Genomic DNA, 27,484 nt, shown 5'->3' with positions numbered 1-27,484 from the left:
TTAAGGATCTAGCGTTGCCATGAACTGTGATGTAGGCTGCAGATGCGGCTCAGATGTGGTGTTGCTATTCCTGTGGCGTAGGCCAGCAGCTGTAGCTCCAATTCGACTCCTAGCCTGGGAACTGGGAACCTCCATATGCCATGGGTGTGGCCCCAAAAAGAAAAAAAAAAAAGAATTAGGCTCTAAATAGTGAATAGCAATTTATTTATTTGTTTGTTTATTTATTTTTAGGGCCGCATCCATGGCATATGGAAATTCCCAGGATAGGGGTTGAATTGGAGCTGCAACCGCAGGCCTACACCACAGCCACAGCAACACCATATCCAAGCCGCATCTGCAACCTACATCGCGAGATCCTTAATCCACTGAGCGAGACCAGGGGTTGAACCTGTGGATATGTCATGGATATTAGTTGGGTTCGTTACCGCTGCGCCACCACAGGAACTCCCACAAGTTAATCATATTTAGAAATCAGGTTACACAAATGTGGGATAAATGAGTATAAAATTGCATCTTCTTACCTAATAAAGGTCGTCTTTAGCAATTCTCTCTACTGAGGGTAGGTAGAGTTGGACATCTTTCTCACCATAAGAACTCTGCCAGCAAGGATTCTCTGGCTTCAGAGTACATCCCCAAATGGGGAGAGACTGGATTAAAGGACAAACTTCAGGGAAAAGCTCCACTGATGCAGAAAGCAAACTGGGTCATTCACACTCTTGAGAGCCTATTGAGCATCATGAATTAGACCCAGAAGTAAAGCTGATTTTATTTTCAAACAGAAAAAGATTATAGTATTGCACTGTTTAGAGCCTGAGAAAAAGAGGCTTAGATATAAGGCTTACACTTGATGTTTATAAATTGTAAATCAAAAGAATGTAGAAAAAGAACAATGTCATTAATCAAGGTGTTGTTCCTATTTTACAATTACTAATTAATTATAAGCCTTTATTTGTGTCAACATATAAGAAAATCACAGTGAGTTTCAGTGTTCAGTTCTACATTTGAAGTTGGTTTAAAGTCAATTAACATTTTCAGTTACGTATAATAATTGAGGTAAAGTGTCATTCAAGAATTAATGATTATTTAAAAAATACAAGCAAAATACTGATTAATGAAATTACTGTTTTCCTTTCACAACGGATAGCAGTTTTGTTTAATCTTGAATTACAGAATACATGGATACACATGTAAAATACACAGAGATATCTGTTTACAGATGGATAATATTATCTTACATTTATGTAATGCTTTATAGTTTTTCAAAGCATTCCCACTCATTATCTTCCACATATATTGTCTCCTAGGATTCCAGCAAGAAGAGCCCTATGAGGGAGCCAGAGCAAGTACTGTACATTTCATATAAGCAGGCAGGCAGGGAGGCTAAGAGGTTTATACAACTGGCAAGGTAAAGCACTGATTAAGATTCTGCGACATTTATTTCAGTGATTTTCTTTTTGCCTTAAATCGTTTTGCTTCTTACTATATTATATTGATAGTTGAAATGTCATTATCCAGCTTACTTTATAGGATTCTCTTGATGCAGCTGATTGAACTGAGCCCTCCATCAGTCTAAAGGGGCAAGAATTTTTCCACACTTCACATGGGGTTTGATTACTTCTGTCCTAAGAGACCTATCTACTGCCCAGACATGAAAAACATGATTAGAAAACACAATGTCATTATGTTACTCCAACAAAGAGCCACCTTTCACACTTTCCTAAGTAAAAAGACACTTCAAAAATCCTAAATAAAATAATCCTAATTAATGAATGTTACCAAGTTAACATTGGATACCCTTTATCTGTTTCTTCATTGTGGTGAAGAATGTGGCCCGGATTCCTTCCATCTAAAGACGTGAAGTCAGATCAGTGGCTGAACTCTGGATCTGATTTTAGCCTTGAAGAAGCAGAGAGGTCAAAACCCAAAGGATCAACTTTCTGGATTGCATGAATGACTCAATGAGCTTTCTTTTGCTAAATCTGTTGGCCAAGAGACCTGGATATGATAGGGCTTCAGGTCCTCAGGAGGGATAGAATCTGGGGCATTGCTCATGAGGTCATGCCCCCGGAAGGATTTGGGGAAGGCTATAACATCTCTGATGCTTGGTGCTCCCGTGACAAGGCACATCAATCTGTCTAACCCTGTAAATACAAAGTTAATTAATGAGGATGTAATCCGAGGTTGGGGGTGACTTAGTTTTTCTATAAAGGTTGTAGAAACTTTTAAATAAAAACCTTTTAATAAACTGCAGCTAGGCATAGTTCCCTACCTTTTTAGGGAACTTTCATTTGAGAAGTTCCTTTCTATTTCATTTTAGAAAATGATCAGGACTATAGGCAGATGCTATTGGGATTAAGAGTCACAGCAATTAATGCTTAGTAAAGGCTCACTAAAGGTTGAATAAAATTAAGTGCTGTGCAGGGGACTCTAAGAACACAGAAGGAGGTCCCTGTTGTTGAGGGCATATAATCTAGGTAAGCTTCTAAGAACTTCTCACCTTCTTCCTTGTTTCAAAAACAAGTAATGTGAGCAATCATTGCCCATCTATAGCCATCAGAAGGGCACTGGCATAGTCTTATTTTCACACAAACCGGATACTGTGCAGCTGTGCTTTCTACACTCCTATGAATGTGTCCCTGAGCCTCCAGGGATTTGAGCAGTATTAACTTCAGACTTTGTAGTCTCATTCCAGCAAATTATCAGTTAAGTTTTATCTTTATAACTGGCTAAACATATTTTAAAAATATATCATCAAAATGAAAAACACCAAATTAAGTTTTTATAGAACTCTTGAACTCACCTCCTACCCTCTTTACTCCTCCACTCCCCCAACCCCACCCTCTTGCCCATAAACTAAGAGCTTAGCACTATGGAATGAAATTTAGCTTGTAAAAGGACAGTTTACCTAAGGCAATTCCTCCATGAGGGGGCGCCCCATAATCTAAAGCCTGCAGCAGATGGGAGAGCAATTTCACGTCTTCCTGAAATTCAAAAGGTAATTCAATTTAAATACACACTGAGGGTCCACACTAAGTACCACATAATACAATTAGGTGCCAAAGGGAAGATAAAATAAGATGAAAAAATACCTTAAGAGGTTTAGAGTTTAGCAAGAGAATATGACAAATCACAGATAAACAGAGAAATAATGGGCTCAGTAAATGAGCTATTATGCTGATCATGCAGACAGAGTAAGACCAATTAAAGACTTTGAGATGTGGGTTCAGAAAGGTAAGATGAAAAGAAGGAATTGGTCCTGTCACAGGGGCCAAGAGGAGACAGCATTACTAGGAGGGCAGCAGCATAGGTGCTGCCAGAAGGTACGATGGCTTGCAGGCCAACAACAGGCTGCTGGATTACCCTGCAAGTAACTTTTGTGGGGCAATGCGTGTAGAAAACTTGAAACTGACGATAGTTCCCTAACTAGGCTACAGATCACAGTCCCATCAGCAACAAATATCCACGCCTCACATCTATAGTGTTTCATTTAATTGGACTGGTGAGAAGCAGTGAGTGGTTTTGTTTTTTAGTGTTTAATGTTTTCCAGGCAATTCTGTTCTAATATGCAGCAGGGCTGAGGACCACTGGTATGTAAGGAAGAAAAGAAAGCAATGTATTCTCTCTGACATGTTGATAAGCTTGACAAAGGAATGGGGGGAAAAGAAAAAACCCAACAGAGGCTGGGAAACTGATGGTTAGGGGCGTTGACTTGGGAGGAGAAAAGTTAAGAGACTTCGAAACATTCTTTTTTTTTTTTTGTCTTTTCTGTCCTTTTAGGGCTGCAAGCGCAGCATATAGAGGTTTCCAGGCTAGGGGATGAATTGGAGCTGTAGCTATAGCCACCAGCCTACACCACAGCCACAGCAACGCCAGGTTCGAGCCAAGTCTGCAACCTACACCACAGCTCACAGCAACGCCGGATCCTTAACCCACTGAGCAAGGCCAGGGATCAAACCTGTAACCTCATGGTTCCTAGTTGGATTTGTTTCTGCTGTGCCAAGACAGGAACTCTATCAGACTCCTTTTTTTGAGCATTACAGAAGTTAGGAGGGTGGGAGCTTGGGCTCAAGAGCCCCCCACCTAGATTTGAATCCTTGCTCTGTGTACTTCTGTCCTGTGTGACTTTGGGCAATTAATTAATTTGCCTCAGTTTCTTATCTTTAAAATGGGTACAATAAAGGTCTTTATTTAAAAAGTAACTGTGTGGGAATTCCCACTATGGTTCAGCGGTAATGAACCCAGCTAGTATCCATGAGGATGTGGGTTTAATCCCTGGCTTCACTTTGTGGGTTAAGGATCTGACATTGCTGTGAGTTGTGGTAGAGGTCACAGAGGTGGCTTGGATCCCGCGTTACTGTGGCTGCGGCATAGGCCATCAGCTGTAGCTCCAATTCGACCCCTAGCCTGGGCACTTCCATATTCTTCGGGTTCAGCTCCAAAAAGCAAAAAAAAAAAAAAATTACTGAAACTATATTTTTCTCATTGCTTTCTCCATCATTGCCTCAAGGCTAAGTGTTGCTCCCTAGAACTGCTCTCCCCAGGGAAGACATGACTGCCCTCTCCTCTGCTCCAGATAGTCCAGGCTTACTCTCACCCCCCAAAGCCATGCAGCACTAAAAAGACAAAAAAAAAAAAAAAAAAAAAGAACTGTGAAGGAGTTCCCTTCATGGTGCAGCAGGTTAAGGATCTGGTGTTATCACTGCTGTGGCGTGGGTTCAATCCCTGGTCTGGGAACTTCCTCATGCTGCAGGTGTGGCTAAAAAAAAAACAAACAAACTAAAAAGGACTAAATGTGTCCATGCATATAAGGTACTTAAACAGTGCCTGGCATATAATAAGCACTAAAGAACACCTATTATTATCATTTAATTTTCAAAGTCTTACACTAAAGGTAGAGAAATAAGCTGATATTCTATATCTAATAAATCCTCCATTCATAACAAATTTTATCAAAACAGACAAATACTATGGTTTGAAAAAAGTCTAGGTTGGAAGATGATGTTACCTTTAGTACTGCTGCCAGGATGTAACGCTGTAGTTCGGCATTATGAATTCGGATAGAACCACCTCCTACCTCACTGCCATTTAAAACCAAGTCATAGTGTTGGCTACGGACCTAGAAGAGTCAAAGAACCTTTATGTCAGAGGAAATTAATGGTTTTCTTTTCTTTATTTGTTGTTTGTTTGTTTTGTTTTGTTTTGTTTTTTTGCTTTTTAGGGCCACACCTGGGGCCTATGGAATTCCCCAGCTGGGGGTTGAATTGGAGCTGCAGCTGCCAGCCTATGCCACAACTCATGGCAACCCCCAGATCCTTTAACCCACTGAGTGAGGCCAGGGATAGACTGCATCCTCATGGATACTAATTGGGTTCATACACACTAAAGCACTACTGGAACTCCTCTGCTTTTTCTTCTTGTTTTTTTTTTGTCTTTTTGTGTTTTTAGGGCCGCACCCAGGGCATATGGAGTTCCCAGGCTATGGGTCAAATCGGAGCTACAGCTGCCAACCTACACCACAGCCACAGCAACGTGGGATCGAAGCCACATCTGCGACCTACACCACAGCTGACTGCAACGCTGGATCCTTAACCTACTGATCGAGGCCAGGGATCGAATGTGCAACCTCAGGGTTACTGGTCAGGTTCATTAACCACTGAGCCATGATGGGAACTCCAGGAACTCCTCTGCTTTTATTTCCACATTTCCTTTTAATTTGGAAGTCTAGATATGGTACCTTTTGGGGCTCAGTGTAGAGGAGGTGGATGTCACTGGGATGGGGAGCAGTAAATGGGTGGTGGGCTGACTCCAGCTCTTGAGGATGTTCCTCCTTGGGAAAGAAGAGGGGGAAATCCACCACCCAAAGGAAAGAGAACAGAGCTGGGTCACGAAGCACCACTCCTCTTGCTTCTAGAAGATCAGCACATTCTAGTCGTAATTTTCCCAATAAAGAGCACTGCAAACAGAAGACAAAAATGTTGAGTTAACTGCTGTGACAGAGTAGGCACCAAATGACAACATGGATTCTAAAGCCAGGCCTTTCTCTGAGAAAGGATTAACCAATTTACAGATGAGACACTCATAGCCTCTCAGGACAGAAAGAGCTGAGGATGATCTGACTGGGACATGACTGAAAATGATTTCAGACTCAGCAGACTTGGAGAGTATCTGAAAATACAGTAACTGAGAGCACAGGTATGAGCTTGATTAACTTGGGTCTGTATCTCAGTATGGCTACTAACTAACTTCTCTGCACCTTTTCCCATAGTAAAATGGAGATAAAAATATCTGTCAGATAAGATCTGTAAGGTATATGAACAGCAGTTACTAGGATTATTATTTCCTTACTGTTCCCAAAGGGTTGTGGTGAGGATGTAATGAGACCCTGGCACATAGTTAATGGTCAATAATTTTGGCTATTATTAGAGAGGCAGTATGGATTATCGCTTACATTTTTTTTTTTTTTAAGGGCTTCCCAGGGCTCCCTTTTTAGGGCTACACCCTCAGCATATGGAGGTTCCCAGGTGAGGGGTCAAATCAGAGCTGTTAGCTGCAGGCCTACACCACAGCCACAGCCACAGCAACTCAGGATCCAAGCCATGTCTGTGACCTACACCACAGCTCATGGGAACAGCAGATCCTTAACCCACTGAGCAAGGCCAAGGATCAAACTCTCGTCCTCATGGATCCTAGTCAAGTTTTTTAACTGCTGAGCCATGATGGGAACTCCAGATTATAGTTTACTTTAAGAGTGTGACTTTTGGAACTAGACTTTGTAGGTTAGAAATCTGGCTCCTGGAGTTCCTATTGTGGCTCAGAGGGTTAAGAACCCAATTAGCATCCGTGAGGCTGCAGGTTAGATCCCTGACCTCGATCAGTGGGTTAAGGATCTGGTGTTGATGTGAGCTGTGGTGTAGGTTGAAAACATGGCACAAATCTGGCGTGGCTGTGGTATAGGTTGGCAGCTGCAATTTGACCCCTAGCCTTGGAGCTTCCATATGCCACAGGTGTGGCCCCAAAAAACAAACAAACAAACAAAAAAGAAATCTGGCCTCTATCTTCTAACTACGTGAGTATGAAAAAATTCTTAACCTCCATGCCTCTGTTTTCTTACCTTTTAAAATGGTAGCAGTATTAGTATTTCCCTCAATAGGGTTGACACAAAGATTAAATGAGTTAATATACACCAGCTACTTAGAACAGTGCTAGGCAGATAGAGAGTGCTCTATGATACAGAGGGCCATCCCTGAGAAAGGGCAGTTAGAACCGAAGACATGCCTGGAGACATGCACAGGGTGTCACTCTGTAGCCTATTCTATTTGACACTTAGATATCCACATAAGGCACCTGCACTGTGACATTCAGAATGCTAATGTCATTCCTTATAAGTTTGGTTTCTAGCATTCTCTCAAGGAAGTCCCAGCAGAAATTACTGCAATGCCTTCCTGAGAAGAGAACAGGAGCAGTTTCAGTTCATACCGGGGTAAAGTTTAATAGCCAAATGAGTTTGGAGCAGGATTTTTATATAATACAAAAATTCCAAGTGTTGTTTGTTTTTTTTTTTTAAAGAAATGCATCAACAGTAAAATTTGTAATTAACTGGTGCATGCCCCAGCACTTTTTTTTTTTTGGCTGCACCCAAGGCATATAGAAGTTCCTGGGTCAGGGACTGAACCCATGCCACAGCAGTGACCCAAGCCATGGCAGTGACAACATCCTTAACTTCTAGGCCACCAGGGAAATTCTCCTCCAGCAAATTTTATAGTCCTGGCTCACGACTTGTATTAAAAAATAATGATGATGATAAATGAATTCGTTTAAAAAAGATGACCAGGAGTTCCCATTGTGGCCCAGCTGGTTAAAACCCAACTAGTATCCATGAGGATGCAGGTTTGATCTCTGCCCTTGCTCATTGGGTTAAGGATCCAGCATTGCCACGAGCTGTGGTGTAGGTTGAAGATTTGGCTCCGATTTGACTCCTAGACTGGGAACCTCCATATGCTGCAGGTATGGCCCTAAAAAAGAAAAAAAAGATGACCAGAATATCAAAAAACATATAATTAAATAGCTTTCTTCACTCTAAGCTTGCAGGGAAAGGGAAGGACAGTAGATTACGTTTAGCTTTGTAGCTGAACCCTGAAACATTTCCCTTTGGAAGAAAATAAGCACAATGTCAACATAACTTAAAAGAATGAACTTGATAAAGTACTAATCAGACACAAAAAGAGATCCTATTATACTTTAGTGCAAGAGTGAATTTTTATCATGCTTGACCTTTACAGTGTATTTTCAGTAGTCATGTTTGACTTTTATATTTTACACTTTATATATTTTACAATGCTCTCTAAAGCAAAATCCAGTCTTCCAAAGGTCTCCTGAAGAATGTGATTTAGCCAGTGCATGGCAGCAGTTCTTCCTGAGGAAAATGGGTCCTGCATTAACTAGGTAGAGCCAGGGATGTCTGTCAGCTCAGCAGCCCTCTAGCAGCCCTGTTCCTCCACATTTTCAGGAATGCATTATGTACAAAAGTTTGGGACTACAACTTTTTGTACTTGTAAAACCTGAAAATGAAAAAAATTTTATAGTCATATAATGAATACCAATAGTCCTCTACCTAAGTGACCCTCCTAATCAGAGCAGATCTAATAACGTGTGAGCAGTGCCAACAGAAGTTGGTAGTTGATGAAAAAAACTAGTTTTTATACAGTGTATTATAAAATGCTGAAAAGCAGAGCAACTTCATGTTATGAAATTAAAAGGCAATTTCAAATATGTACTATACACACAGGAAAAGACAGGCATCATTCAGCATCAATAGCACAGATGCCTAGAGGTTATTTTTCTTACTGCTTTCTTGTGCTCTCCAGCAGTTACCAGGACCACATCCTCCTCTTGGATCTCCAGTAGTCGGATTAGTCCTAATCCTTGCTCTTCCGTTATGAATTTAGCAAGTAGAGAATTCCAGTTTCTGTTGGCTTTCAGGAATACAGGTAAGACTTCCTGTGATAAAGAAAAAGACTAATTCATATTTTTAAAAAGTGAGTTGATGTATTTTTTTGCAGTACAAAGATTTCCTGTTTCCAAAAGAAAATAACCTACATGAGATTATCTCTCTTCCCTCCCTAAAGTCCTTCAAAATGATACTAAAGGAATCTACAAAGTAATCTTACAAAAAAAAAAAAAAAAAAAAAGGAGTTCCTGTTGTGGCTCAACATGTTAAGAACCTGACTAGTATCCATGAGGATGTGGATTCAATCCCTGGCCTCATGGGCTAAGGATCTAGCATTGCTGCCAGTTGCAACATAGGTCACAGATGTGGCTTGGAGCTGGCCTTGCTGTGACTATGGTGTAGGCCTACAGCTGCAGCTCTAATTTGACCCATAGCATGGGAACTTCCATAAGCCACAGGGGTGGCCCTAGAAAGAAAAAAAAAAAAAAAAGGAATGAAGGCGGGTATACAGGAATAGAATAGGAATGATCAAAGAAGCAAGATGTAGGAAACTCTGGTCTAGAGCCCAAGAAAGAACTGATTTACTCTGCAAAATCCTAGAGGGGTACAGGGCTCTTACAGAGGCTCAGGTCCCCAGGGTAACAGCCAAATGTCTTGCAGCTCACCTGAAGCTAAACCTAACCATTTTCGAAAGCCCCTTTAAACAGCTTTTTTTTTTTTTTTGTCTTTTCAAGGGCCGCACCCACAGCATATGGAGGTTCCCAGGCCAGGGGTCTAATTGGAGCTGTAGCTGCCAGCCTACACCACAGTCACAGCAATGCGGATCTGAGCCGCGTCTGCGACCCACACCACAGCAGGATACCTAACCCACTGAGTGAGGCCAGGGATCGAACCGGCAACTCCATGGTTCCCAGTCAGATTCGTTAACCATCGAACCATGACGGGAACTCCTAAACAGCTTTTTAAATGTCTTTTTTTTTTTTTTGGTCACAGCTACAGCATGCAGAAGTTCCCGGGTTAGAGATCAAACCCTCACCATAGTAGCAACTGGAGCCACAGCAGTGATAGTGCTAGATCCTTAACCACTAGGCCACCAGAGAACTCCTTTAAATGCCTCATTCTTTTAAATATGTACAATTTGGAGTTCCCCTTGTGCCTCAGTGGAAACGAACTGGACTAGTATCCATGAGAATGTGGGTTTGATCCCTGGCCCTGCTTAGGTTAAGGATCTGGTGTTGCCACAAGCTGTGGTCTTGGTTCCAGATGTGGCTTGGATCTGGTTTTGCTATGGCTGTGGTGTAGGCTGGCAGCTGTAGCTCTGATTCAACCCCTAGCCTGGGGATTTCTATATGCCCCACTGGCGGAGCTAAAATATACACACACACACAGTTAACAGTGACTACACGATGAAGAAACTATAGCATTAAAAAAGAGAGTTCCTGTCATGGCTCAGAGGTTAAGGAACCTGACTAGAATCCATGAGGACCTGAGTTCAACCCCTGGCCTCGCTCAGTGGGTTAGGGATCCTGCATCGCCATGAGCTGTGGTGTAGGTTGTAGACATGGCTCAGACCCCACATTGCTGTGGCCATGGTGCAGGCCAGTGGCTACAGCTCTGATTTAACCCCTAGCCTTGGAACCTCCATATGCCACAGGTATGGCCCTAAAAAGACCAAAAGAAAAAAGAAGATCCAGATTAAACAACAAAAAAATGTGAATATATAATTCTATATTCTCCTTTTCTTACAAATCATTATAAACTGAACATTTTTCCTATATTTCAGCTTTTAGGAGACAAGTTTTAAAAAGAAACTTGAATATTTATTCCTTTAATTCTATCTTAATTTATTAAATCTCTCCTATATGGTTTCATTTTATTCCTGTTACAGATGCAGTGACAAGCAAAAATGTCCTCATGTCTGAGATCCTTTCTTTAAAGTATAGAAAAGTACTGACTCAAAAAGGATGACTATTTTCAAAGTTAGTGATTCTAAAACAGCTGAGGGAGTTTACACTTCCAGTGACAGTGTGAGAATGTCTATTTCCTGCTCCTGCTCCTATTTCAGTTCTGCCATTCATTCAGCAGGCCAAGCACAAAGTGTGTCTGTCAGAAGTGTACTCAGAATTTTAAAAAGGAAATGGGAGATTAATACAGGCTTTCATTCATACCTTCCATGCTTCATTTAAACCTTGGGCAATGGGGCTCTATTTATTTTCCTAGTTGCATCAAACTACCATTGTTTATTTTAAAAGGCTATAGTTGAACTTTCACATTCTGATTAATGGTATATTCAATGAAGTTGCAGTCTTGCAGTTATACCCAGGGGTAAGATTAACTTTAAAAATAAAAAGAAGAGGAGTTCCTGCTGTGGCACGGCAGGTTAAGGATCCAGCATTGTCTCTATGGCAGCTCAGTTCCATCCCTGGCCTGGTGCAGTGGGTTAAGGACCTAGAATTGCTGTAGCTGTGGTGTAGGTCACTGCTGTGGCTCATATTCTATGCCTGGCCTAGGAACTTCCATATGCTGTGGGTACAGCCAAAAAATAAAAAATAATTAAAACATTTAAAAAAAAAAAAAAAGGAGTTTCCGCTGTGGCACAATGGGATCCGTGCTGTTGCCTCTGTAGTACTGGTACACAGGTTCAATCCCTGGCCCAGCACAGTGGGTTAAGGATCCGACATTGCTGCAGCTGTGGTGTAGGTTACAACTTCAGCTCAGATCTGATCCCTGGCCCGGGAACTCCATTTGCCATGGGGCGGCCAAAAAAAAAAAGAAAAAGAAAAAGAAAAAGAACAGTAGAATGATCTAAAATATAAGACCCTCAAAACTTACGTTATTGTAAGAGCTTAAGCAATTATTAAAACTATTGAATCTCAGAGTTCCCATCGTGGCGCAGTGGAAATGAATCTGACTAGGAACCATGAGGTTTCAGGTGCAATCCCCAGACTTGCTCAGTGGGTTAAGGATCCAGTGTTGCCGTGAGCGGTGGTATAGGTCGCAGCTATAGATAGCTCTGATTAGAACCCTAGCCTGGGAATCTCCATATACTGCCGGTGTGGCCCTAAAAGGCAAAACAAAACAAAACAACAACAAAAAATAAACCAAAAAACTCCACAAAACAAAACCACAACTATTGAATCTCTAAAAGAAAGGAAAAAACCTGCTCTAATTAACTCCTTACCTGATTAAAATGGTCAGCTGCAAATTTTCTAATGGACTCTATGTCTTTCCTTTTTAAGTATTTCTGATAAAAGAAAATAAACAGTGAGCTCCATAAACATGTTTATAATAACAAATGGGATACAGATATATTTTGTGTATTTCTGTCACAACAGTAGGATTCAAGGAAAATTTATACTGATAAATGACAAAATTTTAAAGCTTGTTACAGGGCCTATTTTTTTCAAATTATGCAAGTCTCATTGGAAATCACTGTGAAAGTACTATATACAGAAGACAATGTATATATAATATGCAGGATAAATGTTGAAAATGAATCTTCGCAAATGAACTAAGAAAAATAAAATAACTTTAATATCAGTAAGAGGATTCAGAATTTGATTGTTTCAGGTCCCTTAAAATTCTTTATATCTTACTTTTTCTAAATATCTTTTTAAGACACTAATACTCAGGGTGCCCTTAATAGGTATGAGAGATATAAAAAGATAAAAACATAGTTAATGACCCTGCAGTCCTTATGATCTACTTGAGTAAGGATGGTTATACTCAAATTGGGGGTAAATCAAAATAATAAGCAATATATGTTATACTGAGCTTATCTGAACATATTCATTATATCTGGACTAGAGTATGGATAGCAAATTACTGCCCACTGAACATATGAAGTGAAAAAAAGGTAATGAGACTGAACTCTTATCCCCATTTAAAATATATTAATATGCTTATATATCCAAATGAGTCTTTCAAAATGGTAGTCTTATTCAAAACATTTTTGGAAATCCTCTTATTAAACTGTTTTCAAAGCAGGTATGCTAACAGAAAATGGACACATCCCATTACTTAAAAGTCAATGCTTATCCAGCCCAACCATTCTCTCTCTCTTACCCTCATTTCCCCCTTTTTTGGTTTTCATAGCTCCACCTCTTTTCCCTTGTTTTTAAAGCAGTAGACCCCAGAGCTTCGAAAACCAAGAACCAATATGCCAAGGCTATACTGGAGCTGAAATGTGGCTGAAAGCCACTGGACAAGCTGAGGCTGGAGATAGAATATGAATACTATTTTATAGCCACTGGTGGAAATAACCCCAAATGAAGTACAGGAGTACTTTAACAGCATTTTATTTAAAAGGAAAAAAAAAAAAGGCTCTAGACCTTGATATTCATAAAGTTTTATTGTTTTCTACTTATAGTTTAGAAAAATTGTTAGATTTTATCTGAAAATACTTATTTTTATATTTAGTTAAAGAGATTTTTTTCTTTCTGAAGTTTAAATGTGCCAATGTTGAACATATTTACTTCTCATTTATATTTTAGAGAAAATATAGAATTGTACTCCACTTACTGCTCCTTCAGGGACACACATGGCTTTGATGGTTCCTTGGGGTTTACTAAGTACATCTTGAAGATAACCAATCTCTGTTCTTCTGAACATATCACTGATATCTACAATCTAGAAAATGGATAACAAAAACAGTAATTAAATGTGAAGTAATTTTTATCTCAAAACATTTTACAAATAAGATTTTATTTTATTTTTGTCTTTTCTAGGGCCACACCCGAGGCATATGGAGGTTCCCAGGCTAGGGGTCTAATCAGAGCCGTAGCCACCAACCTACGCCATGGCCACAGCAACACGGGATCTGAGCTGCGTCTGTGACCTACACCACAACTCACGGCAACCTCATGGTTCCTAGTTGGATTCTGTTAACCACCGAGCCATGATGGGAACTCCACAAACAAGATTTTAAAAAGGAGTGTGGATCTTGTTAACATGTATAGACTACATTCATAGAGTGTTTACCACGGGCTGGGCACCATGACAAGAGTTAATGTAGTAATGTATAATTCATTAGTAATAATTCATCTCATCTGTGCAACACAAGTATGATGTACACCCTTTTATTATCCCCGTTTAACAGATGAGGAAACCAAGGCATAGAGAAAGAAATGACTTGCCTAAGATGACACAGCTAGTAAGTGGCAGAGTCAGTATTTAGCTTAAGCAATCTGGCTTAAGAACCACTATTCCATGTTACAAAAGAAGAAACAAGGAGTAGTTATGTTGGCTGCTGTAAGTAGGCAGTTATGACTTTTTGTGTTATAATTTTTCATTCTAAGAATTGATTATTGCCTATTTCTGGACCAGGCAGCACTCAATTTCTAAAGAATTTTCATTGAGAACTGAAATATAGAAATGTCACCAGCATTATAGCGATGAAGAGCTATTGCTCTCTTAGAGATAATAAGTGTCTTGCTAAGGGAAACTGCTCCACCTTTATTCTTACCCTTAGTTCAGTATGCACAGATCTTAATATGAATCTTAATGTGAATAAACATTTCCATTTATGTTTGAACTCTTTATAGAGCAGGGAAGAAGAATAAAGAACTCTTAATCATTTGCCTTCCAAGTGCCTTAGCTAAAGAATTCAAGGGAGTTCTCGTTGTGGCTCAGTGGTTAACGAATCCAACTAGGAACCAGGAGGTTGCAGGTTTGATCCCTGGCCTCACTCAGTGGGTTAAGGATCCAGCGTTGCTGTGCGCTGTGGTGTGGGTCACAGACACGGCTTGGATCCCGTGTTGCTGTGGCTCTGGCGCAGGCCAGCAGCTACAGCTCTTATTCGACCCCTAGCCTGGGAACCTCCATATGCCTCGGGTGCAGCCCTAGAAAAAAACAAACAAACAAACAAAAGAATTCAAGAGGAAAGCACAGTTTTTTTTTTTCCTTTCAAGTTACCATTCATGTCTATATAACAGACAATAAAGTCAGCAATAAAAACTTTATAGCAAGAAACTTGCTCTTGGAAATAGATTTTGGAAAACAACAGAGAAAAGATATTGTGATGCTAACACACCTTTAGTCTCTCTTGCTATAGCTTGGTAACAACGAAAGTAACAAGCTAAGGTAACAAGAAAAAATATGATAGGATAGTGTGTGTAACTGGTTGTAAACATCAAAATAGTTTGATAGATTACAGGACTCTTTGGGGGCACGGTCCTCAAAGTGAAGAAAGGTACCTTCATTCCAAAGCGAGTGTCAGGTTTATCAGTTCCATAGCTGGCCAATGCCTCGGCAAAGGTCATAGAAGGAAAAGGAACTACCACAGGATCTTTGTCACTGGGCCACGAATACTGGAGCAAACCCTCAATTAGACTCTGAATCCCAGTCTGGTCTACAAAAGACATCTCTATGTCAATCTGAAACCAAAACAACATATGGAAACTAACTAGAACAGCCACGATATTAATGTGTACATGTGTATTTATATATTTCTTTGGTTTCAAGTTACCATAGGATTTTGCACATGAATATCTAATAATACATGAGGGAGCAGGTTAAATGTTCTTATATATGCTTTATGTCAGGCACTGTGCTAATGGTTTACATACATCAACTTGTTTAGTTCCCATGACTATCTCATGGCTTACGGCTCAGAGAGGCTAAGTAACTTCCCTGATGTATATAGTTAAACTACATTGATCTCAGGTCTATCCAACTCCAAAGCTTATGGTTTTTTGCTTCACCACACTGATTAATACAATATCATACAGAAACTAAATCATAATAGCTTCCATGATTTTGACTAGATACATAGATTAAATCAACATACAGAATTGCTGGTTCTTAGTGCTTAGAAAGATTTGTTTTAAGAACTTAATCAGGAGTTCCCATTGTAGCACAGTGGGGCAAGGATCTGGTGTTGTCTCTGTGGCAGCACAGATTGGATCTCTGGCCCAGCACTGTGGATTAAGGATCTGGTGTTGCCATAGTTGGAGATCAGACTCAATCCCTTGATGGGGAACATCCATATGCTGTGAGTGCAGCCAAAAAAACCCCAACAAACAAAAATCCCCCAAAATTGGATAATATCATGACCATTAAAGCATTGTAGGAACCACTGTCATTCCTTAGTTGATAACCATATTCTTTGTAATTAGTGCCTCAACTGGTTAGTTTAATTAAATATCTGATGGATAAAATATAGTGACAAGAAAGTACATATAATTTCTGTCCTGATTTTGACATACTTGGCTGTAGCTAGGCTGAATCAGTAAGAGACAAATGAATATAACTCAGTACCTGGGTAAACTCGGGTTGTCTGTCTGGTCTTGAACCTTCATCTCGATAACAACGGGCAATCTGAAAATATCTAAATTTAAAAATTGCATTAATTGAGTCATGATTCTAGGAAGATACATACACTTTCTCCCCAACGTTCCTGGCAATGTACATTAATACAATTAATGATACCTAAAAGACATAGGAATTTCAAAATTCTTTATGATATCCTAATCTAATCTGATATAGTTGACCCCTAATATATGATATAGTTGACCATTGAGAAGTCGACTCCTCTATATGTTGTTTTAAAAATATACAATGGTGGAGTTCCCTTGTGGCTCAGCAGAAGTGAACCTGACTAGTATCCATGAGGATGTGGGTTTAATCCCTAGCCTTGCTCAGTGGATTAAGTATCCCGGCATTGCCATGAGCTATAGTGTAGGTTGAAGATGCAGCTGGGATCCTGCTGTAGCTTCTGTATAGGCCAGCTGCTGCAGTTCTGATCTGACCCCTAGCCTGGGAACTTCCATATGCTGTATGTGTGGCCCTAAAAAAGTAAAAAAAAATATACGGTGGCACCTTTGGATATTTGTGTTAGACCGACATGCAAGGCAGTCTATGTTTCTTTATTTTTTGCTGTGCCCAAGGCATGGGAAGTTCCTGGGCCAGGGATCAAAACCGCACCACAGCTGTAACCAGAGCCACTTCAGTGACAACACTGGATCCTTAACCTTCTGAGCCACAAGGGAACTCTAGTCCATGCTTCATCTTTTTTATTTTTTTTCTTTTTAGGGCCACACCCAAGGCATATGGAGGTTCCCAGGCTAGGGGTCCAATCAGAGATACAGCTGCTGGCCTATGCCATAGCCACAACAACATCAGACCCAAGCCGTGTCTGTGACCTAGACCACAAGGTACTGATCAAGGCCAGGAACCGAACCCACAACTTCATGGTTCCTAGTCAGATTTGCTTCCACTGCAGCATGACAGGAACTCCTAGACCATGTTTCTTTCTTTCTTTTTTTTTTTTGTCTTTTGCTATTTCTTGGGCCGCTCCCACGGCATATGGAGGTTCCCAGGCTAGGGGTCGAATCAGAGCTGTAGCCACCGGCCTACGCCAAAGCCACAGCAACGCGGGATCCGAGCCGCTTCTGCAACCTACACCACAGCTCATGGCAAAGCCGGATCGTTAACCCACTGAGCAAGGGCAGGGATCGAACCCTCAACCTCATGGTTCCTAGTCGGATTCGTTAACCACTGCGCCACGACGGGAACTCCAAGACCATGTTTCTTAACACATACTCTTTTGCATCAGCCAAACTGAAATATTCACTGCTCCATGAGTACACTTGAGCTTTCCTGTGCTATGCCATTTTAACTCTCATTTTTTAAATGAACCTGACTAGTATCCATGAGGATGAAGGTTCAGTCCCTCGCCTTGCTCTTTGGGTGGGGGATCCAGCGTTGCAGTGAGCTGTGATGTAGGTCACAGATGTAGCTAGGATCTGGCATTACTTTGGCTGTGGTATAGGTCGTGGGCTGCAGCTTGGAGTCAACCCCTAGCTTGGGAACTTCCACATGCTGCAGGTTCGGCCCTAAAAACAAAACAAAACTCTCATTTTCATCTCCTGAAATGCAGCTTTGCCCCAGAAGGCCTTGCTCATAAATTTTTTGACATTTTCCAAAACAATGTAATTTTGAACCTCTCTCTCTCTTTTTTTTTTTTTGTATTTTAGGGCCGCACCTGCGGTGTCTGTGAGCTACACCACAGCTCATGGCAACGCCAGATCCTTAACCCACTGAGCAAGGCCAGGGATCGAACCTACATCCTCACAGATCCTAGTTGGGATCGTTAACCACTGAGACATGAAGGGAATTCCTCAAACCTCTTAATGTAACAAGTTTGCAATTTTCAACATACTTATTTTTGTTTATGTCACAGTTGGTTTTATTATCCTATTTTGTTTTACTAGATTTGTTAACTCCTTGAGAGCAAAACCTGTTCTTTTTGTTTTTAATCCCCTTTCCCATCTACTAGCATAGAGCTTTGTATGTGGTGGCCACCCAATAAATCTTTACATAATAATTACACATTTTTAGGGCATTTTACCAGTATTTTCCAAACCTCTCATACATTTTTTAACCTTCCTTTAAGAGATTATAGACAATTTTGTGTTTCCTTCCCCCCTTCTTTTCCTTTTCTGACCACTGCTAGCACAAAGAAAGCTCACCTGTCTAGACCACCAACCATTAGAAGCTGCTTAAACTGCTGAGGACTCTGAGGGAGAGAATAAAACTTTCCAGGTTCCCTGGATGGTACTACAAACTCTTTTGCACCCTTTGAATGAGAAAGAGGGAGAGCAGATATATCATTAAAAAAACAAATCCAAGAGGTGGTAGAAGTCAATAGTTCAGCTCATCAATGAAATCAACTAAAGAGTAAATTTCTCACAATGAAAGAGATCATTTCTTGCTCAACCTTTAGTCCCTCAAAGGCTTGTACACAGTAGGCTTTAAATAATGTTTATATGTAGTAAGAATTAGATATATGCTTGTTGAAATGAACTCTCGATTTTGTTCATCAATTCCTATTCAAGTAATTCCTAACCGCTTTTCTTTTTTCTTTCTTTCTTTCTTTTTTTTTTTTTTTAGGGCCACACCCGAGGCATACGGAGGTTCCCAGGCTAAGGGTCTAATCAGAGCTGTTGCTGCCGGCCTATGCCAGAGCCACAGCAATGCCATATCTGAGCAACGCTGGATCAGTAACCCACTGAGCGAGCCCAGGGATCGAACCCACAACCTCATGGTTCCTAGTTGGATTCGTTTCTGCTGCACCACGATGGGAACTCCCGCTTTTCCAAATTCAAACTATAGTTTTACTTAGTCCATAGACTGTATAAATATTGATGTTTAAAAATGTCAGTTCATAATGAACAGGAATTTATTTATTTATTTATTTATTGTCTTTTTAGAGCTGTACATGGCATATGGAAGTTCCCAAGCTAGGGGTCAAATCAGAGCTGTAGCCACCGGCCTACACCACAGCCACAGAAATACCAGATCCACGCTGCTTCTGTGACCTACACCGAAGCTCAGGGCAATACTGGATCCTTTACCCCACTGAGTGGGGCCAGTGATCGAACCCAAATCCTCATGAATACCAGTAGGGTTCATTACTGCTGAGTCATGATGGGAACTCTAGAAATTTATTTTTAAGGAATCAATTCATTATTGATTTATAGCTATAAACCTCAGTGGAAAGAAAACTATAGGTTTAAAGGATTCTGAGGCAAAATACTGACCCATGTAATTTGGCCAATTCTTAATACCTAGTTAATGTGATCATTCTTAGCCAATAAAATAAATAAAAGAAATACAACTAAGGGAATATAAAAGCAAAGTGGTCCAGTTTCATACACCAATAGGAAATTATTAGTAGGCTGATTAAGGAATATACTTACCCCTGGAGTCCTCTTAAACAATGTTGGTGTTTCTATATCCACAAACCCTAAAGAGAGAAATACCAGAATTAAATAGAAAGGAATTTGTCAAATATGAAATCTATAGTATAGTTCAACAAATCTGAGGCTACCTTCTAATTAGGAATTTTGACTGAAATAAGTAACCAAGCACATTGATGCTGGTTTCCACAAATCCTGGAAGGAAACCGAAGATTTTCATAAAATCCTATCCTCTTCATAAAGTTGACACTTTGGTCATGAAATCATTCTGTTTGATGGATTCTTGTCTACTGAGCTGTTCTGATTTTCTACATGTTCTGCTGGCACAGCAAAAATAATACAAATACAGCATTAAGAAAACCCAGGACTGGAGTTCCTCTTGTAACTCAGTGGAAATGAATCTGACTAGTATCCATGAAGACGGAGGTTCAGTCCCTGGCCTCTCTCAGAGGGTTTAGGATCTGGCATTGCTGTGAGCTGTGGTGCAGGTCACAGATGCTACTTGGACACTGTGTTGCTGGGGCTGTGGTATAGGCCAGTGACTATAGCTCCAGTTCCACCCCTAGCCTGCGAACCTCCATATGCTGTGGATAAGGCCCTAAAAAAGACAAAAAAAAATCGCAGGACTGATTGAAAAGTCTAGGTTTCTTTCTTTCATATTTTTTTTTAGGGCCATACCAGTGGCATATGGATGTTCCCAGGCTAGGGGTTGAATCAGAGCTATAGCTGCCAGCCTACCCCACAGTCACAGCAATGCCAGATCCAAGACACATCTGTGACCTACACTATAGCTCACAGCAATGCCAGATCCTTAACTCACTATGCAAGGCCAGGGATTGAACATGCTGCATCTTCATGGATGCTAGTCAGATCATTTCTGCTAAGCCATGATGGGAACTACCTGAAGAGTCTAGGTTTCTGAATTCCCAACAGTCCAATTACATTTCTGAGTTTCCAACAAATGATGTACTAGCATGGTGAAGAATTAAGAAAACTTATAGATAACAACGAAAGGTCTGGTCCACCTTCAATAGTGAAGGTGGAAATACTTAGACAATGTAACAGGCAATGTCACTTTTTTTTTCTTTTGTTTTTAAGGGCTGCATCTGTGGCATACGTAAGTTCCCAGGCTAGGGATCAAATCAGAGCTGCAGCTGTTAGCCTACGCCACAGCCACAGCAGTGCCAGATCCGAGGCAGGTCTGTGACCTATATATACCACAGCTTGTGGCAAGACCAGATCCTTAACCCACGGAAAAAGGCCAGGGATCGAACCCACATCCTCATGGATACTAGTCGGGTTCATTTCTGCTGAGCCACAATAGGAACTCCAATATCACTTTTAAAAGGCTATACTTGTGACTCAGTATGGAACTAAATTGTGCTTTATGTTACTAAATTATGCTCTAGGACAAAACACTTGAAAATGAATGTTTGTTCAAAAACTGCTTTATACATTAAATGAATTTCAGACCTCTAGCAACATATGACCCAATGAGGCTAAGGAGAGGGTACAGTGAAACTGCTGAATATAACAGATGAAAAATCTCCAAAGAACATCTAGGCATTTCCCTTACCATGCAGATTACAGAGATATTCCCGCATTTTCATGACCATCTGGGACCTCAGTCGCAGGTTATATTGCATTTGGGCACCACGCAAGTCTAAGTAGCGATACTGCAAACGAAGAGTCTCCGTTTTCTAAACAAATTTGAAGATTTTTTATGTTTAAAAATTTTTCAACTATTAAAAAGATATACTCTGATATTAAAGACATTAATCTAGATACAGATTGTGAGTTCTCAAAAACTTTAGCTCTATCCTTAGCCTTGTTACTAGTACCAATTTTACTTTTTTTTTTTTGCTTTTTAGGGCCGAATTCACATCATGTGGAGTTCCCTAGGCTAGGGGTCAAATCAAAGCTATAGCTACTGGCCTACAATACAGCCACAGCAAGACGAGATCCGAGCTGAGTTTGCAACCTACACCACAGCTCATGGCAACGCTGGATCCTTAACCCACTGAGTAAGGCCAGGGATCGAACCTGTGTCCTGATGGATATTAGTAAGACTTTTTTCCACTGAGCCACAAGAGAACTCCCCATCTGGCCATTTCTAGGACAGACATAAATTTTCTTTCAAAATGTAAAACAATAGCAACAAAAAAATATAAACAAAGTAACACCTAAGTCTTAAAGACAACCATGTTTCAAGTGGTCTGAAAAAACATTCTAAGTATTTAGGAAGTGCAACAGCTTACTGATCTGTTGCTATTTAAGAACAGTTCAAGAATGATTCATAATACAGCTATAAAAATGCTTAATTTTATAGAAGTTAAACTTTATAAAACTCTGATAACACTTTACTGGTTATCACCATTTTCTAGATACTCTATTTTATTAATAACAGAGGATGGCACCTTCACAAAGTCCTTAATTTCAAAGGGTAGCTTCTTGCAGGAGTTCAGAAGTTTAGCTGTTTTAACTTTGATTTCAATCTCACCTGTTGGCATTTTCTTAAAGAGAAAGAGAAAAAGACTTATTTTAAAAAGCACTCATCAGGATGTGTACACAGTGAATATTTATAAAACATAAGCATTTACTTGTGCAGGTGCTTAAACAAAAACATCTGTGTATGACTTTGACATTCCTATGCATATTTGTAGCTGATGTTTTAACAAACATCTATTTCCATAGACATTTATGTTTGTAGTGAAATTTCTTAAAGTTGTAAGTTCATCTGTAGACCCTACAGAGCTTTGGTGTCATATATCTCACAGACACTCATTCTCTGTTGTCTGAAGGTGTTGACAGACAGTAGGCATATACAGAGGTAAAATTTAAATAGTTTATAAATTACTAACTGGATTCTCTTGTCCTGGAGGTCGGGAAATTACTGTTCCAGACACTTGAACCACCGATTCCACAGGTGCTTCACATAAAATTCTCCTCACAGAAGCAGCTGACTATAGAATAAGAGAGGAAAACATTTTCAGCAAACGAACTTAAAGGACTCTATAGCAACTGCAGATTATGACTTAGAAAACTGTTAATATGCATAAGCTTAATTGCCATACATACTGGGGCTACCCTTGATGACTTTATTAAAGAATTTGCTAAATTCTGGAGTTCCCGTCGTGGCACAGTGGTTAACGAATCCGACTAGGAACCATGAGGTTGAGGATTCGGTCCCTGCCCTTGCTCAGTGGGTTAACGATCCGGCGTTGCTGTGAGCTGTGGTGTAGGTCGCAGACGCGGCTCGGATCCTGTGTTGCTGTGGCTCTGGTGTGGGCCGGTGGCTACAGCTCCGATTGGACCCCTAGCCTGGGAACCTCCATATGCCACGGGAGCGGCCCAGGAAATAGCAAAAAGACCAAAAAAAAAAAAAAAAAGAATTTGTAAATTCTATTCCCACTTTTTTGGGGGTGGATTTGGGAGTGCATTCATGGCATGGGGAAATTCCCAGGCCAGGGATCAAACCCTCCTCACAGTTGTAACCAGAGCCACAGTAGTGACAACACCAGATCTTTTACTCACTGAGCCACCAGGGAACTCCCCGTATCCCTCTTTGACTCCATACAGCAAGAAAAACTATTAGTTAAGAATTTAAAACTTTCTTACTTAAAGGAAAATAAGGAGAAGAATGATTAATGCAACAAATCCACATACTTTTCTTTTCTTTTTAGGGCCGCACCTGAGGCACATGGAAGTTCCCAGGCTAAGGGGTGAATTGGAGCTGTAGCTGCCGGCCTCTACCATAACCACAGCAATGCCAGATCCAAGCTGCATATGTGACCTACATTACAGCTCATGGCAATGCCAGATCCTTAACCCACTGAGCGAGGACTGGGATCAAATCGGCGTCCTCATGAATACTAGTTGAGTTCGTTACCGCTGAGCCACAACGGGAACTCCCCCACATACTTTAAAGGCAACTGTCTCCAGAGTTAGATTTAGGGGTAATTAAATCCAATAGTAATAATGGAGTCCAAAGTAAAAGAGTTCTGGTTAGCTATGCTCATTTCTGCATCCTGATCCCTGACAGATAATCCATGGCACTTTACTTACTTCAAACATATGAGGTGAGTAAATCTTATTTCTTTCAGGCATTCAAGCATTTATACAAACCACCACAATAGAAACCAATGTTGCCCAACAAGCATGATGAGAGTTCTTTATCTAAATTTAATGGCAATTATTTTTTGAGCAGGTAGTACCTTCACATGACTCAAATTCAAAGGGTACAAATAGATATACAGTGAAAAGTCTCCTATGTCCTCTAGCCCAGAGATAACCTCTAAGATAACCTCTAAGATAACCTCCTCTTCCCAGAGATAACCCTATGTTATATGTCCTTCCAGGGACATTTCATAATATAAACACATATGTGCTCTTTTTGATACAGATAATACCACTCTACATGTTCTTCGTATTCTGTTCTTTAACAATATACCTTTGATCTTTTTTCCCTTTTAGCACAGAAAGAACTTCTTCAGTCTTTTTTCTTTGGCTTGTAACAATGTTCATTCTCTTAATGGGGAATATTTAGATTGTTCCCAATTTTTTTTCCTATTAAAAATAATCCAGGCAGTTCCCTGGTGGCCTAGTGGTTAAGGACTTGGCATTATCACTGCTGTGGCTGAGGTTCGATTCCTGGGCTAGGAATTTCTGCATACTGTGGGTATAGCCAAAAAAAAAACAAAACAAAAAAAACCAAAAACCCACCAGTAGTGAATAACTGTTATTTGCATATTTTGCATCTATTTAAGCCTATGTGTAAGATAATTGTGAGATAACTGACTAGAAGTAGAATGAATGGTTCAAAGGATATATGCATATATAATTTTGATATTGCCAAATTGCCTTCCATTAGAGCTAGTGCTCAACTGGTATGCCTTCAGGAGTGTATGAGCACTTGTTTTCCCAAACACAGCATGTTGTCAATCTAGTTTGTCAAAAATAACAATTCTGTGTAGTTTCAATTCACATTTCTCTATCTATGAGTAAAGCTGGGTATATATTCATATGTCTATAGACATATAGAAAATAGCTATTTGTATTTTCTTTTCTACAAATTTTATGCTCATGGTCTGCATTCACATTTCTACTGGGTCACTGGTCTTTAAAAAGTTTTTTTTTTTTTAATTGATTTGGAGTAGCCTTTTATATAGTAGAGAAATTAGCTCTTTGTCTGTGACATGAGTTGTACATATTTTTCGCCAGTTTGTCATTTGTCTTAATATTGCATACGGTAGTTTTAATTTCCATTAACAATAAACTTCTTAATTTAAAACCTCGAACATACTTATCCAGCTTGCTTAGCTTATTCCAACCATAGCATCAAAGAGGCTTTCAGATAACAGAAGGAACCTTCTATTACCTCATCCTGGGGAATGACAACTTGGACAAGTCCATGGAAATCTCTTAGGACCAGGAAGATGTTCTGCCTGATTAATTAAGAAAATGAACACATTAGGGTGAAATCTTCAAGACCAAAATTTATTTAGTTTTAAAGTTTTTTCCTCTGGCTAATTTAAGCAAAAATTTATTAAAAGTTAGAAGTATTTTAGAAGAATCAACCACAAGCCTGGAGAACCATACGCAGAAAATATGCAGGAACCAAGTGAAACTAGGCAGCTGAGAACACAAGCCCTTAGCACTGTTGCTAACGAACAGCTGCTGTCCTAATGCAGCTGTGCTCTTAACTCCACTGTCACAATGGCTTTACAGAATATCTACTACACTTGGAGCTTTCCATTACGTTCTCAAGGCCCTCAACCTGGGCAGAAGTTCTGATTGCTCAAGCCTAGGTTATGTGCCGCTGACCTGTTTCCTGAGAGCAAAGAGGTCAGATGAGACCAAAATTTAAGCAGGCAAAAAAACAAACAAATAAAAACCTCAAGCAATTTATCATGTTCCTTTTTATAATAATAATATGCTTTCATAGCTATATTGGTACAGTTATCTATGTAGCTTATTAATGAAAATGACACTTTTTTTTTTTCTTTTTAGGGCCACACCTGAAGCATATGGAAGTTCCTGGGATAGGGGTTGAATCAGAGCTCCAGCTGCCCGCCTACGCCACAGCCACAGCCAATGAGGGATCCAGTGGGTTGCAGATCTTTAACCCAATGAAGAAGGCCAGGGATCGAACCTGCATCCTCATGGATACTGTTTGGGTTCTTTACTGCTGAGCCACAATGGGAACTCCGAAATACCACTTTTCAAATTTACAATTTCAACTTTTATTATTAGCTGTTTGTACAGTTTACTAATGCTATCCAGATGGCTTATTAATGAAAAGGCAGATTTAAAAATTTTTTAAATTGTATTGGCTTAAGTCTTTATAAGAAAATTTAACTAAATATGGAAACTTTCCATATTAAAGTCCAAAGGTAATATTTTAGGATATCAGAGGCATCTGATTGGTCACTTTTTAAGTACAGCAATATAAACTCTTTTCTTTTCCTAAAAATAAGATACCATATAAAATTTTCTAGAAAAGGTCCAATACTAACTTAATACTTCTAAAACCCCAAAAGGCTCTCAAAATCCCAACATTTTAGCATTCAATCTTTCCCATATTTTTCGTTTTTTTTTAGCTATTTCTTGGGCCGCTCCCGCGGCATATGGAGGTTCCCAGGCTAGGGGTCGAATTGGAGCTGTAGCCACCGGCCTACGCCAAAGCCACAGCAACGCGGGATCCGAGCCGCTTCTGCAACCTACACCACAGCTCATGGCAAAGCCGGATTGTTAACCCACTGAGCAAGGGCAGGGACCGAACCCGAACCTAGTCAGATTCGTTAACCACTGCGCCACAACGGGAACTCCATATTTTCTTTTTTTCCTTTTTCTATCTCTCATTATTCTTAGTACCAGAAAGAAGTACAGAAAGCCTCCTCAGATTTTGAGTTTAGGAGATAAAAGTCACTCAGTGTATGCGTAAAATAGCCACCCATTTGGGACATATTCTTTAGGAAGTTCACACAATCTATGTATTTTGGATCTCTTCACTGTGAATTAATGTATTATTCAAATATGTTTTTTTGTTTGTTTTTTGTCTTTTTGCCTTTTCTAGGGCCGCTCCCGCGGCATATGGAGGTTCCCAGGCTAGGGGTTAAATCGGAGCTATAGCCACTGGCCTACACCAGAGCCACAGCAACGCAGGACCCCAGCCATCTCTGCAACCTACACCACAGCTCACGGCAACTCCAGATCCTTAAGCCACTGAGCAAGGCCAGGGATTGAACCCGCAACCTCTTGGTTCCTAGTCGGATTTGTTAACCACTGAGCCACGACGGGAACTCCATGTTTTGTTTTTTTTTGAATGAGAGTTGCAGTGTTTATTTCACGTTCTCTCTCTTTTTTTTTCTTTTTTGCTACACAGGCAGTATGTGGGAATTCCTGGGCCAGGGACTGAACCTACCCTGCCTGCACAGCAGCAACCAGAGCCACAGTAGTGAGAGTGCGGAAGCCTCATCCCACTAGGCCATCAGAGAACTCCCTCAAATATGCTTTGTAATATAGAGATGAACAAATGGGCTCTACCACTGAGGAATCACTCTTCATCTTTTTAGGCTTTTTCTCTACCTAAACATAAACAATGCTTTTTTATGCTACTGATGCTTAACAGCTTACCCAATTATTGGTCCCAGGGTTCAGTAACTTATTTATTTTTTTTGTCTTTTTTAGGGCTGCTCCTGCTGCATATGGAGGTCCCCAGACTGGAGTCAAATCGGAGCCACTGGCCTACACCACAGCCAGAGCAATGCAGGATCTGACCCCAGTCTGTGACCTACACCACAGCTCAGGGTAACACCAGATCTTTACCCACTGATGG

At 40.3% G+C, this 27,484-nt stretch overlaps 1 protein-coding gene across 5 annotated transcripts in view; it reads right to left on the bottom strand.

The window, feature by feature from the left end:
* Positions 1–1,108: 1,108 nt before the first annotated feature.
* DARS2 (aspartyl-tRNA synthetase 2, mitochondrial) overlaps positions 1,109–27,484 on the bottom strand; it is a 28,274-nt gene continuing 1,898 nt past the window's right edge. For 3 of the 5 annotated variants that reach the window (XM_047753187.1, XM_047753186.1, XM_047753190.1), the window contains 15 exons: positions 25,025–25,091; positions 22,509–22,610; positions 22,065–22,160; positions 21,224–21,347; positions 19,648–19,694; positions 18,418–18,524; positions 16,205–16,274; positions 15,142–15,321; positions 13,469–13,576; positions 12,129–12,191; positions 8,845–8,997; positions 5,735–5,953; positions 5,006–5,116; positions 2,906–2,981; positions 1,109–2,141 (listed from right to left, as the gene is read on the bottom strand). In XM_047753187.1, the coding sequence (XP_047609143.1) occupies positions 1,930–2,141; positions 2,906–2,981; positions 5,006–5,116; positions 5,735–5,953; positions 8,845–8,997; positions 12,129–12,191; positions 13,469–13,576; positions 15,142–15,321; positions 16,205–16,274; positions 18,418–18,524; positions 19,648–19,694; positions 21,224–21,347; positions 22,065–22,160; positions 22,509–22,610; positions 25,025–25,091 (1,735 nt within the window). In that variant the 3' untranslated portion in view covers positions 1,109–1,929. The remainder of the gene's footprint in view (positions 2,142–2,905; positions 2,982–5,005; positions 5,117–5,734; positions 5,954–8,844; positions 8,998–12,128; positions 12,192–13,468; positions 13,577–15,141; positions 15,322–16,204; positions 16,275–18,417; positions 18,525–19,647; positions 19,695–21,223; positions 21,348–22,064; positions 22,161–22,508; positions 22,611–25,024; positions 25,092–27,484) is intronic. The other 2 variants (XM_047753189.1, XM_047753188.1) reach the window with 2 other exon arrangements.

The sequence above is a fragment of the Phacochoerus africanus genome, chromosome 11 (genome assembly GCF_016906955.1).
Source record: "Phacochoerus africanus isolate WHEZ1 chromosome 11, ROS_Pafr_v1, whole genome shotgun sequence".
Classification (NCBI taxonomy): domain Eukaryota; kingdom Metazoa; phylum Chordata; class Mammalia; order Artiodactyla; family Suidae; genus Phacochoerus; species Phacochoerus africanus.
The sequence above is the reverse complement of the archived record's forward strand: the minus strand, read 5'-3'. Positions and strand labels throughout refer to the sequence as shown.